Here is a 16,227-nt window from a genome sequence, read left to right on the forward strand (position 1 = left end):
ATAAAACATGGACGTCTATTTTTTGCGAAAATACAGTTCGATCCGCCCCTTCACGGACCCGTTCTCAGAGATAAACGCCCATGGAGATAGACGTTTTCATTCAATTATGCCCCTCTATGTATTATTACCATTATTTCTGGTTACCAAGTATTGTAGACAGAATCCTTTTTTATATATATCCACATGCAATTGTTGCAAACATACTTTTTCTTGAGGAGCAAGGGATAGGACATAAGATAAAGCTTTGGTCTTGCAAACTACTTTTTGACAAAGTAAACATGTCTTTGATAACATTTTTTTTTTTTTTTTGCCCGGAACTGTTTGCCTTGATGCCAAACAGCTTTTGTTGTTATCTGCAGCCAGTTGCCTGCCCTCTGGCAAGGTTTCTATTTGTAAGTTTCTGAATCTATAAATGGAAACACAAGCTAACTGGGAGTTAGCACTTGGGCTGCCTGATAGAATTCGCCAGCACAACTTGGAACCTGTTGTGATACCCAACATGTAGTCACATTCAATAATTTCTACCTGGGACCTATCAACGGGTCATGGAATTAAGGAAGCATGAAGCAGGGACCTCATCAAAGCTTTTGAAAGAGAAGTTGATGGTAAGATATAATATTGGTCATTTTATAGGTGGTTAAAAGGATAGAATGAAGCAGTTGCTGTAGGTTGAACAGGAGAGCAGTGCTGTATATTTTTAATCTTATACATTCTTTTGTCAATAACTTTGAATGTTTATTGTTTTTGCTTTTTCTTGATTTTATTTACCGCTAAATTATTTAGTACTTTTCTGAGATACCATTAGCAACAACATGTAATTCTGTATTAACAAATATTGTGATTAATCATGTTTTAAGAACACGAGAGAGATTTACTAAAGGATTTTTTTCCCAGCTTATGTCTAATACAAATATCTTTAGTAATCAGGTCCCATGTTTGTAATTCTTCCTGTGGCTTCTTTAGTAATCAGGTCCCATGTTTGTAATTCTTCCTATGGCTTCATCATGATTGTTTACCAGTCTGTGCTTTATAAATAGAATAATTCAGCTAGGAGTCTGCTGTTTCTTCAGTCACAAGTAAAGCAAAGAGCACAGTGGAAGCTGAGTTTGAACATAAGCGTGCAATAATAAATTAGCAGTTGGAAAAGTTTGTTCTTCCTTTCTTTTATGCAACACTTATATGCAAAATTTTAAAGGCCTGTGCTGTCAAATCTGTAATGTGCTTCTGGCACTTTTCCCTCCCCAACCCTTCTTCTTCCCAGCAACCCCTTTCTCTACCCTGATTCAAGCTGTAATTCAAGCTTCAATGGGAATAAAATTCCCATGAGACTCCCAAGATCAGGGAAGATGCTGGGAAAACAAACTTCTTAAGTGTCAGTGTGGCCTGCAATGATTTTTAATGCCCTTACTCTAGACCAGGGTTGTCCAACCTCCTTCCTCGAGGGCTGCAATCCATTCGGGTTTTCAGGATTTCCCCAATGAATATGCAAAGATCTATTTGCATGCACTGCCTTCCTTATATGCAAATAGATCTTATGCAGATTCATTGGGGGAAATCCTGAAAATTCAACATGGCAAGGGCCGAGGTTGGACTGTCCTGCTTTAGACTGTGGCCTGCTATGATTTTAATGCCATTACTCTAGAAAGTGGCCTGCAATGAATTTAATGCCTTTTACTCTAGACTATACCAACTACTTTCCACCTGCTATAACCATTTAAACAGTGATGGGAGAAATCTTTCAATCATACTGTTCAATCAGCTTCATTGTATTAGCAAATGTTAACGGTACCATTTGGTCACAGATGGAGTAGAACCTTGGAGTGAATTTTAAGAGAAAAAACAAATAACCTGCCAAGGCAGCTCTCTCAGCTCACCAAAGAATAGAGTTTGAACAAGAAGGGAACAGTTGGTGAGTCCCTTTAGATGTCTGCTGATTCACAGCTGATACTCCACTCTAGACACTCTAAAGTCCTTTCCAGTCACTAAAGGTGAGCTGGTTGATGTAGTTTATCTAGAGTTTCAAAAACCTTTTGATAAAGTTCGTCATGAGAGATTCCTGAGAAAATTAAAGAGTCATGGGATAGAAGGCAATATTCTGTTGCGGATTAGGAATTAGTTATTGGACAGAAAACAGAAGGTAGGGCTAAATGTCCATTATTCTCAAAGGAGGAGGGTGAAAAGTGGAGTATTGCAGGGATCTGTACTGGGTCTGGTGCTATTTAACTTATTTATAAATGATCTGGAAATTGGAATGCCAAGTGAGGTGATTAAATTACAGATGACACAAAACTATTCAAAGTTGTTAAAACACATGCAGACTGTGAAAAATTGCAGGAAGACCTTAGGAAATTGGAAGACTAGGCATCCAAATGGCAGATGAAATTTAATGTGGACAAATGCAAAGTACTGCAAATTGGGAAGATGCTAGAGTATACCTTGGTAGTCAGCACTCAAGGAAATGATCTAGGTGCCATTGCAGACAATACACTGAAATTTTCTGCCCAGTGGGTGGTGGCAGTGGCTAAAAAGCAAACAGAATGCTAGAACTTATTAGGAATGGGATGGTACATAAGGTAAAGAATATCATAATGCCTCTGCTCCATTGTGTGACCTCACCTTTAGTATTGCATTCAGTTCTGGCCACCATATTAAAAAAAAAGATATAGTGGAATTAGAAAAGGTTCAAAGAAGAACAACCAAATGATAAAGGGGTTGGTATTCCTCTCATATCAGGAAAGGCTAAAGAGATAAGGGCTCAACAACTTGGAAAAGAAATGGCTGAGGAGGGATATGATTGAAGTCTATAAAATCCTGAGTGGTTTAGAACAAATAGAAGTGAATTGATTTTTTACTCTTTCAAAAAGTACAAACACTAGGCGACACTCAAGGAAGTTACATGGATTACTTTTAAAACAATAGGAAGAAATATTTTTTTTTCACTCAATGAATAGAATATATTTATTTGGATTTTGCTCAGAAGAAGCTCAATATGAGTTACATTCAGGTAAACTGGACATGTCCCTGTCCCTAGAGGGCTCATAATTTAAGTTTGTACCTAAGGCAATGGAGGATTAAGTGGTTTATCCAAGATCACAAGGAGCAGTGGGATTTGAACTGGGCACCTCTGCATGTCAAGACCAAGGCTCTAACCACTAGGCCACTCCTCCACTCTGGATGTGTTGCTGGAGGATTTGGTAACATCGGTTAGTGTATCAGGGTTTAAAAAAGGTTTGCATAAATTCCTGGAGCAAAATTCCATTGTCTGCTATTGAGATAGACATGGGGAAGCCATTGCTTACCCTGGGATTGGTAGCATGGAATGTTGCTACTATTAGGGTTTCTACCAGGTACTTGTGACCTGGATTAGTCACTGTTGGAAACAGGATACTGGGCTAGATGAACCATTGGTCTGGCCTAATACAGCTATCCTTATATTCTTATGTACTCTGCTAGACTAGTCAGACACAAGGGACTTCCTCTCCTTTCTGAAAGCCTAGCTGACCATGTAGAAAAGTAGCTTCATTTTGGACTGCTCCTTGGGCTCCAGCAGTACATGCTCTCCAAATCCAACAAGAATCCCCCAGACTCAGATTAATAGGGGAAAGAAAGCATTAGCGGGTGGAATTACCTTATTTTCCTCCTAGGAAATCAAAGAAATGCAAATCCAAAGGGAAATTGTGGTGAACAAGGCTGGCCATCAAATCCCATGGGATGGGCTGGGATGGGTGTTCCAGCTCCAGGATGGTGATCTGCAGGTTCAGATGACACTTATACTCTCTCAGGTCCAAAGATCAAGCTGGAATCAGCAGTTTATAAAAAACAAACCTCAAACTGTTTATTCTTCAACTCCGCAAAATCAGGAACATCAAACTATATTAACTTTCCAACATTGAATGCAAGTCTGTTAAAACCACAGTCCTTCTGGTATTCTGCAGGGGAACTCATATAGTCTCCTCCCTTGGATATATTTACAGATGCTTTTCAGCAGGATTATGTACACTTTTTACAAATTCCTGTCCATGCTTATCCCAGAGAACAGTGTCTCAAAGGCTGTGCTGTTCTCAGTTTCACAGGTCCAGAACCCCTGTGGCCTGACCTCCCTACAGGGGCGTTATATCATGAACACATCAACTCAAATGGATCTCATTATCCAGGATTCACTGAACTGCCCATCAACTCTCCATTTGCTGGGAAGAACTTCCTTGCTAACTAACCAAGGGGTCAATGTTCAAAGGTTCCCAGTACAGTGGAACTCTACCACAAAACTAGCACTGAAAAACTGCCATAGCATACTCAAAGTAATGAGTATGCAAATTAATGCTGCATTGAAATTATAGCAGTAATCTGCTTCTTAGCACAAAATGTTAAATTTCCTGTTAGTGTCTAAACAGTGATTGGCTCAGGAAAAGTCACATCCAAGGCATTTAAATCTGGAATGGGGGTCCCTCAAGGATCCCTTCCTTCATCAATGCTTTTCAACATCTTTCTTGCTCCTCTTCTAACTCTGGCACAAACTATAGGACTCACAATGTATGTGTACACTGACAATATCCAAATTCTTTTTCCCCTGGACTCTTGTTCCTCTCTAGAAGTAACCGTTCTGAGCTATACGCTAACAGTGATTACGTATTGGCTCCATGATAATCATCTGGTGTTAAACCCTTCAAAATCTAAATTTGTTCTTTTCTCATGAGCAACAAACCCACAATTGCCCATGCCTATTCTTCTTTCTGGTGTTGCAGTCCTTCAGGCGGATACAGTCCGTATTCTCGGGTTTCTCTTAGACTCAGAGCTTTCTTTCCATCCTCAAATTTCTCGGTTAATATATAGTTGCTTCTAAAAACTCCGGTTAATTCTTTCCATACAATCCTTGTTATCCCCATCTGTATTTAATACCCCAGTTCACTGCTTGGTCATAATTCAACTGGATTACTGTAATTCCCTTTATCGAGGAATGAGAGTAAAAGAAATGTGCCATCTCCAGACTATACAAAATACAGACATCCGACTAATAACTAAGATTATGTCATGTCATGTCTTACCTCAAAGATGCATATTGGCTACCTATTACGTATTGCATTACCTTTAAAATTCTGTTACTAGTATTTAAAATCTTATCTGCTAATGAACCGTTGTATCTCTTTCAACTTCTAATTCCATATTGAGCATTACATTCCTCTCAGCAAAACCAATTAGCCATTCTCAGTTATCGCATCCTAATTCATGAACACATCAGGACTTTCTCTCTGAACCATCCCGCCCTTCACAAAACAGGAAATTGTATCAGAAGGGGTAGGATGGTTCAGAGAGGAAGTCCAGTTGCAGGCTGCAGGCAGCCTATGAATGCTGCTGCCTCTTCCTGGGTGAAGACTGCAGCAGAGATGATTTTAAGATACAGGTGGGAGTCTGGGTCTGACAGGGGGTGCATATGCAACACACACACCTTATATATATATACACCACCGCCTAAAGTTAGCGTCAACAGTTACGCCAAATCAATGGCAGTCATGCAAGGCAGGCATATATATGGGCAGAACAAACCTCAACTAATAAGGTGAATATTATAAATCATGAAAAAAACTATGAAGGAGGAAAAGACCTCATAAAATTGTGGTAGCTGTGCAATACAAGTCACAAACCATTTGCACAGCGTTCACTACTGCTCACAGTTAAACAAGTAATCATAGGTCAGAAAAACCTCCTTTCAGCTGAATTAGTGTCCCCCAAAACAGCATAATTTTTGTATACATGTCCAAAAATTCCTCACATAATCCCAAACTTATTCTTAATATCGCAATCAGCACTTATCTTATAATGGTTCATCATCCAACAAAGTTTTTTCGCAGTGCTGTGGCTTTCCACAATTTCAAGCACAGGAACAAAAACAGTGCTGGTTCTGAGGGGGACCCATTGCGCTACAGGCTTCTTCTGCAGACCTCAATGTGTGTATATACTTAATCCAGTGCTTTATGATGCTGAACATTCAGCCTCCTTCATAGTTTTTTCCAATATTTATGATAATCACTATAGGCCCTATTTACTAAGGTGCGTTAGTGTTTTTAACACGCCTATAGTTAGGGCTTAGTAAACAGGGCCCTATGTTTGTTGAGGTTTGTTTTACCTATTGTTTAGTGAATAAGATCCTGCTTTCTTATATATGGGCAGAGCATGGGTGGGACTCCCACTTACACATGTACCTCAGAGAATACTGTAAGTTATGTGCATCACTACCAAATGTATATGCCTGCAGTTATGCTAGGCCTATAGCTAGTATAGATGTGGGTGTGTAAATGTTAGGCACACCTATACCAGGTTACACTAGTATTCTATAGTGGAACCTGGACACCCAGGTGCCATTATAATATATTCTTCTATTGCACATCTAAATCAGGGCATATCAAGTGAAATCAAATTTGAACATATCATCACCACGGAAAGCAGACTGTGGAGTACCTCAAGGATCACCACTATCACCACTTCTTTTCAACATAATCATGACCCCGGTAGCCAAGTCCTTATCCATTCAAGGCCTTAACCTGTTCATATATGCAGACGATGTCACAATATACATCCCTTACAAACATGACCTAACAGAAATCACCAAAGAAATCAAACTCAGCCTGAACATCATGAACTCATGGGCAAATGCATTTCAACTAAAACTTAACACAGAAAAAACACACAGTCTCATCATCTTATCCCAATATAACACATACAAACCCACCAACATAACCATCCCAGACTACACCCTCCCTATCTCAGATAGCCTGAAAATTCTCAGAGTTACAATCGACCGAAACCCCACACTAGACAGCCAAGTGAAAACAACGAAAAAAATGTTCTACTCAATGTGGAAACTCAAACGAGTGAAACCTTTTTTCCCGAGGGAAATATTTCGCAACTTGGTACAATCAATGGTACTAAGCCACCTAGACTACTGCAACGGAATCTATGCGGGATGCAAAGAACAAATCATAAAGAAACTCCAAACTGCTCAAAACACTGCAGTCAGGCTTATATTTGGAAAAACGAGATTCGAAAGCGCAAAACCCCTACGAGAAAAACTACACTGGTTCCCAATCAAAGAATGTATAGCGTTCAAAATCTGCACCCTGGTTCATAAAATCATCTATGGAGAAGCGCTGGGATACATGACAGACCTCATTGACCTACCAACCAGAAACACATTAAGATCAACACGAACATACCTAAATCTCCATCACCCAAGCTGCAAAGGTCTCGAATACAAATCAACCTATGCATCCAGCTTCTCCTATATAAGCACACAACTATGGAACGCAATACCAAACGCCGTGAGAACAACATATGACCACTTGAATTTCAAAAACTACTAAAAACTACCTTGTTCAAAAAGGCATACCCGAATGATCCAACTTAAATGCCTTAACCCAGCAGAGCAAGGAAACCAAAGCTTATACTGGACATAACCTAACTCTTCCTCCTTACGATTCCCCAATGTGTCTCTCACATATGAACTTTACTTTACCACAACCTCACTCTGTATTTGTTCAAACTGGTATTGGCAATCGTCTCTACGGTACTATGCAAGCCACATTGAGCCTGCAAATAGGTGGGAAAATGTGGGGTACAAATGTAACAAATAAAATAAATAAATAAATAAATAAAGGTCCACAGTACCATTCTGATGCTTCTTCCTTCTGCTGTGCACAATGAGGCATAGAGATAGATTTAGATTCAAGGGATGTGTGGGAAAACAGAAACAGAATGGATTTTCAGAGTGAATACATTGTACCCCATAGGTTGAGGTCAGATAATTGTCTCCTATGTCACTGACTTTATGTTAATTTAATGTCATGTATGCACTTTGTATAATTTGTGACTTTTCTTAAATGGTGGGGTAGTCATGGGGGATAGAGAAATATCTTCTATACCTTTGCTTTTCAGTTTTGCTTAAGTGAACTGAGTTGATTAGTCTCAGCATGACTGTTGTGGAAATATAATACAGACCTACTAGCTGCAGGATACGACCCCCAAGTTGGTCTGGTTCTTCAATTGCCTGACTTTTGGCACATGCTTTTATGTTTGAAATATGTCCAACTATTTTTTTTACCCTTCTAAATATAGACTATGACTATACTACTATGAATTTATATGAACCTTCTATAAATGACGTGACAGTTACTATAAATGATTCAATGAACATGTGATTCTGGATATTCTAATTAGTACAGATGCAATGTATCACAAATATATGAGGGGTGAATGAAAAGTAATGCCTCCACATCCAAAATTCATCAACAGATGGCAACACTGACACACTACAAAATGTTCACTTGTTCTTTGAAATCTCTTCCTTCATCTCAGTTGGTAAGAAATGTCTGTGTGAAGAGGCTGTTTTGGTATTGTTTGTGAAATGGAAGCATGCAGTGAGCACCAATTTTAGCAATCTGCAGCAGTGGCGTACCTAAGTTGGCTGTCACTTGGGGTGGGTCCCAGTTACACCCCCTCGGTGCATTGCGCCCCTTCTCGATGGATCACACCCCCCCCCTTTGGTGCATCATCTCCATCTCTGGCCGTCTTCAAATCTAAGCTAAAAGCCCACCTTTTTGATGCTGCTTTTAACTCCTAACCCTTATTACTTGTTCAGAACCCTTATTTTATCATCCTCACCTTAATATTCCCTTATCTCTTGTTTGTCCTGTTTGTCTGTCCTAATTAGATTGTAAGCTCTGTCGAGCAGGGACTGTCTCTTCATGTTCAAGTGTACAGCGCTGTGTATGTCTAGTAGCGCTATAGAAATGATAAGTACTAGTAGTAGTACTCCCTGAAACATATCATCCTCACCATCTGGGGGTGCGTGGAGCAGTCACGTGGCTGTCAGCTCCGCCGATCCTCTGCCCTGGAACAGGAAGAAGCATCAGAGATGGCAGGGAACCGTCGGAGTGTACAGTCGCATGACTGCTCCATGCACCCCCTTGCTGTCTGCACCTGAGGTGGACCGCCCTCACTGCCCTGCTCTTGGTACACTAGAGATGTGCAGTGATAGAATTTCCTACTGTTGAAAGAGTCCCTCCAATTGCGATTCACCATTGAATGCAAATTGTTTATGGTGATGACTGTGTTGACGTGAGAACTGTGTTATCACTGGACCATAAAATCTAAAGATTGTGAACCAGGAAGAGCTGATTTGTGAGATCAAAAATGAAGTGGATGACCTGTAACAGCAACAGAGAAGTCCCACAAGAAAGGTTGATGAACTTGTAATGGACAATTGGAGGATCACTCAAAGCATTACATTGCAACCTTGAAACTTTGAAAGAATGATTGAGAAGAGTTTGAGAGCACAAGAAGGACATTTTGTTGCAGCATAAGAATGCTAGGCCTCACATAGCACGAAACACCACAAAGGCAATTGCGAAGATGAGTCTCACAGTCTTACACTTCTACTTGAGGAAGCAGAGTCAGAAAACACCATACACACAAAAATAATCCCACTATTACTACTTCTCAGTATTGTAATTCTTTGAACATAAATTTATAATGGTGGAGTAGGATGGATTCTCAGTGCTAAACGTACCCATAGTCAATTTACTCTATTTGGGGGCTACAACTAGACCAATCATAGGTTTCCAAACCTCAACTGCCAATTCAATTTTCTTCAAAACAACAAGTAGAGAAAAAAGCAACTGGGCTGAATATTAAATATATAAATTTCTCAAATAAATGTCCCCTTGTTTTTGTCATTTCAAAAAGCAAGTACTAAACTTCAGTTCTCAAAAACATCCAGAACATTAAAAACAAAAACAAAAAAAACAAAAAATCATTGCATCAAAAGTGAAGCACGTATCTCAAATTCTTCCATTCTGTGAAGGAGATTGAGCTGGTTTTGCGACCACACATTGCATTATGTTTAGTGAATTCCAATACTGAGAAGTGGTAATAGTGGGATCATTTTTGTGCATACTGTATCTCACAGTCTTCCCCATCCGACATACAGCCTAGATTTAGCACCATGTGATTTCCATCTTTTTCCAAAATTGAAGGAATACCTTTGGGGTCATCTGTTCAACTCATTTGAAGAGGTGGAAAGAACTGTAAGCAACTGGTTGAAGGGACAAGATGTACAGTTCTTTCATGACAGCTTTCAAAAACTTGACCATTGTTGGCAGAAATATGTGGTGAATGGTGTTTACTATGCAGAAAAGTAAATTTGTGTAATAAAAGTGCAAGTTCCAGGCATTATTTAAAATTTTTTATTCATTACAATATCTTCATTTACACAAATGTTATGGAGGTGGAAACAATGCTTTTTTTTTTTTAACCGGCAACTGTGATGTTCCCAGTTTTCTTCTTTGATTCACTCATTTTAGTATCTTGGCTACAGTTAAATATCATTGCCTAGCTACTTTTTGCCCTTGTCTGTATCTTCTCTTTCCATGTCCTCCAGTATTATATGTATTTAATAATGAGACAGCTTATTATGAGATCTTACTAGATTATTGCCATCATTCCTGGAAATATCATTGTAACCAAGGCCTGGATGCAGTGGGATGATAATTTTCAAAGCCACATTGCCACTGACTTTTTCCCATATTTAATGGATATAATCTGAAGGATGAACAAGTAGATTAGCTTTGTCAAAGGTACACACCTTTTGAAATGGAAAAGCACGTGCAGAAAGAGTAGACACAACTCTGTGGTGGTACTTTATCCAGAGGAAATATTTCCAAGTAAAGTATGAACATATTTTCCCTTTGAGAACTGGTGTAATATTTGTGGGGAAAGTCCCCAATATGAGCAGTGGTGAAACAATGCTCTTTTCTCTAGTTCCATTCTGACTCCATACTCATTCTTCTGCCCACCTGAGCATATTGGACTCAATATTCAAAGCAATTTAAGCAGGCAGGAGCCTGCTGCCGCCTAAGTGGGGATATTCAGTGGCACTTAACTGGAGAGTGCTGCTAAATATCCCCTCAGACCACCCAGGTGCGGCACTGGGGGCAGTACTGGGCAGGAGCCTGAAATTTTGCGGGTGTCAGCAATATTCAGTGCTGGCACCCACATAGCTAAGTGGGCTAAAATCTGTCCTAAATTAGGCCACTTATTCAGTGCCAGCACCCGCATAGTTAAGCAGCTGAATATTGGCCAGGCCCGCATAAGTTCCAGCACCCAGCCTGCCTGAAATTAGCCCTGGCAATGAATATCAGGGGACAATTTAGCCAGTGACAATCAGCGTTTAACAAAACACTGCCGCTGCTGGCTGAATATCTGGGGAATTATATTTCCACCATTCGTTTTATTATTTCCTTTCCATCTCACTTCAAACAGACCAGCCACATCGTATCTAAATCTTTCTAGTTTGCTCTTTTCAATTTGGGAAAGTGTCCTCACCTTCCATTCTTTGATGGTGATTCCTCTGTTCAATACGTGTGCCAAAAATGAAATTACCGCAAAAGCCACATGGTAGCCGGGCAGTAACTCAATTTTAGCGTGCACTGGACATGCGTAGATGCTTACGTGGTTTAGTAAAAGGACCCCTAAGAGTGTTAGTAGTTTGGAAATCCAGAAAATGCCACATTAAGATATAGAGGGAACTTGCCTTATACTTTTAATGCTATTCAGGTCATAGACATGCAGGATTGGGCTCTGCAAAAAATCCTATTACTTCCTGGGCTACCTGTTTTATTCTCAATTTAAAATGCTGGCCAACAAACAAACAAACAAACATTCCCAGTCATTGGGAAGTAAAGTTCCAGTATTTGGAAAGTAAGGCCAGCATTGGGCAGATTTGTATCGTCTCTGTTCTGAAAATGGCAAAGTCAAATCAGGATCAAATAAACATATTTTATACATTTATATCATATGCTATGAGTGTGGGTGCTGTGTATCTCAGTGGGAGAGGGGAAGACATCTTAAAGTTAAATTTAGCAAGTACAATGTTGTTAGTAGTATTGTTGGATTGTTGGTTCAGTCATGAATTGATAATGAATGTGACTGTTGGGCAGATTGGGTGAACCATGCAGATCTTTATCTGCTGTCACATGCTATGTTACTATGTAAGAAAACTTAATTTCTTTTTATTTTTTAACTTTGAAAAACAGAAGGATTACATGATGCATTGTACATGGTCTGAAGAGACAGCTAAACTTAGGTGAAATCTTTCTACTCTGGACAGGAAGAACAGGGAAAATGAAAAAGTGGGGAAGACAAGGGGAATTTTCTCTACATTGAACTCAAAACATCACAAAATGTCACTGTGCTTCTATAATTATCACTTTCATATTATGGCACAGTCAGTCCTTTGATTATGAAAACCTGTAGTTGCATTAGTCCAACTGTCTGCAGCTTATACAGCATATGTATCTGTCAAACCTCACAGAACACATAAGAGGGAAATTTAATCTAACATCACAATTAAAAGAAATTCACCTAAATTAGATACAAGAAAAATTCCAGAAGAAGCACTCAACAATCAGTTAAACTGTGAGATACCTTTATAGAAATGGAAAAAAAGGATAATTATCTGGAGAGTTTTTTGTACCAATGCCCGCAATATTGGAAAGACATTTCTAGATCTAGAGTCTCTAATGATAGAAACCAACTTGGATTTAATGGTGGTCATGGAGATGTGGATCACGGAAAACCATAACTGGGATATAGGTATACCTGGCTATAATCTATTCAGGAGGGACAGGATAGAAAAAAAGGGTAGGGGAGTGGCATTATATGTTAAGAATAATATAAAGTGACAGAATTGCAGGACATATGGGTAAGGAAGAAGCATTGTGGGTTAATCTGGAAAGAGGTAATGGAAAATGTATTTACATTGGTGTGATTATACAGGCCTCCTTCCAGTCAGAAGAAATGGACAGAGATTTAATTAAAGACATTCACAAGATAGATATAAAGGGGAAGTACTATGATAGGTGATTTTAATATGCCAGACATTGATTGGAGCATCTCTGCTGCAGGGTTAGAAACATAGAAACATGATGGCCGATAAGGGCCAAATGGCCCATCCAGTCTGCCCATCCTCAGTAACCACTAACTCTTCCTTTTCCTAAGGGATCCTACATGCCTGTCCCATTCTTTCTTAAATTCTGATACAGTCCTTGTATCCACAACCTCCATCAGGAGGCCATTCCTTTCTATGAAAGAGTATTTTCTTAGATTCCTCCTAAGTCTATTTCCTCTTAATTTTATCCTAGAAGTAAGATGATCTTGGTTTCAATACAGGATGAACTGTTCCAGCAGTTGGTAATGGAACCCATCTGGTGCTTATAAATGGGGAGAGTGTTTCTGATGTTACAGTGAGGGATCATTTGGCATTTAGTGATCACCGAATGGTGTGGTTCAAAATTAAGACATGGGAGAAGAGAGCTTATTCAAGACTGAAGGTTCTAGACTTCAAAAGAGCTAACTTTGTCAAGATGGGGGCATACCTCAAGGAGGAATTACTTGAATGGGAACAGCTGAAGGAAGTAGAATGGTAGTAGACAAAACTGAAAGGAGCTATTTTAAAGGTGACAAACCTTTATGTTAGAAAAGTACACAAATGTAAGAGGAAAAGAAGGCTGCTATGTTAAAAAGGTAAGGAAAACAAAGTTAGCCTTCATAAATTACAAGATATTGCAGAAAGAGGAAGACATGCAAAAATACCTGAAAAAGCTAAGAAAAGCTGGAAAAGCTGTCAGGAAAGCAAAGATGCAAATGGAAGAAAAGATAGCCAATATGGTATAATTAGGGGCTAAGACATTTTGTAGATATGCAAGTGATAGGAGGACATGCCAAAATGACATTGTGAGACTCAGGGTATAGAGGAGGAATATGTAGAAGCTGATAAGGATAAAGCTGAACTGCTTAACAATTATTTCTGTTCTGTTTTCACTGATAAAGGGCCGCGGATAGGACTGCATAAAACAAATGCTAATGGGAATGGATGTGTGGTAGATCAGGACTGATTCTCAGAAGACTGTGTTCATGAGGAGCTAGCTAAAATAAAAATAGACAAAACAATGGGGCCTGATGGGATACATCCGAGGAGACAGAGGGTAGTGGCAAATGGAGTTTGCTCTGAGGAAAAGGATTTTATTAGTGATGTGCCACAGGGATCTTCCTTGGACTGGCTTTTTTAAACATCTTTGTAAGTGATATTGTGGAAGGACTGTCTGGTAAGGTTTGTCTCTTTGTGGATGATACCAAACTCTGTAATAGGGTGGATACCCCGGAAGGTGTGGATAACATGAGGAGAGATTTAGCAAAGCTTGAAGAATGGTCCAGAAATTGGCAACTAAAATTTAATGCTAAAATATGCAGGGTCATGCATTTGGGCTGAAAAATCCAAAGTAATGGTATAGGCTAGGGGATGAAGTACTTCTGTGTATGAAAGAAGAACGGGACTTGGGGGTGATCATGTTTGATGATCTTAAGGTGGTTAAGCGGGTAGAAAGGTGACGGTCAAAGCCAGAAGGATGCTCAAGTGCATAGACAGAAGAATAGCTAGCAGGAAAAAAAGAGGTATATTTATTTATTTATTTATTACATTTGTACCCCGCGCTTTTCCACACAATACAGGCTCAATGCGGCTTACATAGTAATTTGCAATACAAAGTTATAGAATAGACATTTCAAAAACAGTAGTGAAACAATGTAAAGTTGGGCTTGGTAGTGTATGATAAGTTGAGCTTGATAATGTATGATTAGGATAAGAGAGGGTAGATAGGATAGGATAGCATGAATTGGGAGAAAAGGGGCAAGGAGGGATAGAAGTAAGGAGAGATGGAGAAGAGAAAGATGGGAGGTCAGTATCTAAGTCAGAACAGAATTGGTAGTGGAGGTTGGTAAGATTATGTTGGGTCATTAGGGTAGGCTTGCTTAAAGAGATGAGCTTTCAGCATTTTTCTAAAGGGTAAGTAGTCGTTTATTAATCGGATTGGTCTGGGTAGAGCGTTCCAAAGCTGGCTACCCAAAAAGGAGAAACTGGATGTGTAGTAGGTCTTGTATTTAATTCCTCTACAATTGGGAAGGTGTAGGTTATACTGTGTGCAATTGTGGAGACTGCATCTTGAAAAAGATATAAAAAGGATGGAGTCAATCCAGAGGGTGGCTACAAAATTGGTTAGCGGTCTCTGTCTTAAAATTTGTAGGGACAGACTTATAGACCTCAATATGTATACTCTGGAAGAAATGTGGGAGAGAGGGGATATGATAGAGAAGTTTATCTCTGAGGCATTAAGGTACAGGAGGTGAGAATTTTTCAAATGAATGAAAATTCCAGAATGAGAAGGCATACAATGAAGTTAAGAGATTTTAGGTTTAAGAGTAATCTATGGAAATTCTTTTTTATGGAAAGGGTAATGGATGCATAGAATAGCCTCAAATTGGTTAGTGATCTCTGTCATAAAGCATGTGGAGACAGATTTCTAGACCTCAATATGTATACTCTGAAAGAAATATGGGAGAGAGGGGATATGATAGAGAAGTTTAAATATATCCGAGGTATTATCGGAATGTAGCGTCCCACAAGGTTCACCACTGTCACCCCTTATTCAACTTAATGATGATCCCACTAGCCAAGTCCCTATCCAACCATGAACTCAATCTGTTCTTACATGGGACGACGTTACAATCTACATCTCTTTCAAAACCAGCCTATCAGAAATTGACTCCAAATCACAACCAGCATGAACATCATGGAAGCTTGAGCATCTGCCTTCAAATTAAAACTTAACAGGGAAAAAACACATTGCCTGGTACTCTCATCCCCATACAAAACTACACAATTTAAATCAATCAATGCACTGGGCTTACTGCTCACAATTGATGACAACCTGAAAATCCTAGGCATCACTATAGATCGGGATTTATCTCTTGAAAAACAAGCTAAGGTCACCACAAAGAAAATGTTCCATTTAATGTAGAAACTAAAACGCATAAAACATTACTTCCCATGAGATATATTCCCCAACCTGGCTCACGTGAACTACTGCAATGGGATTTACGCAGGGTGCAAAGAGCAAATCCTAAAAAACTACAAACTGCACAAACACAGCAGCGAGACTCATCTTCAGAAAAACAAGATTCGATAGCGCCAAACTCCTCCTCCTGAAACTACACTGGTTGCCAATTAAGGACCACATAACCTTCAAGATCTGCTCACTGGTATACAGAAAAATATTTGGTCTCTCACCAAGTTACATATCGAAACCAGATAGACCTATCAATCTGGAACATAAACAAATCAGT

General features: G+C 39.3%; 1 protein-coding gene across 4 annotated transcripts in view; it reads left to right on the top strand.

Annotated features, from left to right (window-relative positions):
* The first annotated feature begins 437 nt into the window (after positions 1-437).
* The window catches only part of MLIP (muscular LMNA interacting protein), a 182,039-nt gene continuing 166,249 nt past the window's right edge, over positions 438-16,227 (top strand). For all 4 annotated transcript variants that reach the window (XM_030198970.1, XM_030198971.1, XM_030198974.1 and 1 more), the window contains exon 1: positions 438-605. In XM_030198970.1, the coding sequence (XP_030054830.1) occupies positions 546-605 (60 nt within the window). In that variant the 5' untranslated portion in view covers positions 438-545. The remainder of the gene's footprint in view (positions 606-16,227) is intronic.

The sequence above is a fragment of the Microcaecilia unicolor genome, chromosome 3, assembly GCF_901765095.1.
Source record: "Microcaecilia unicolor chromosome 3, aMicUni1.1, whole genome shotgun sequence".
Lineage (NCBI taxonomy): Eukaryota > Metazoa > Chordata > Amphibia > Gymnophiona > Siphonopidae > Microcaecilia > Microcaecilia unicolor.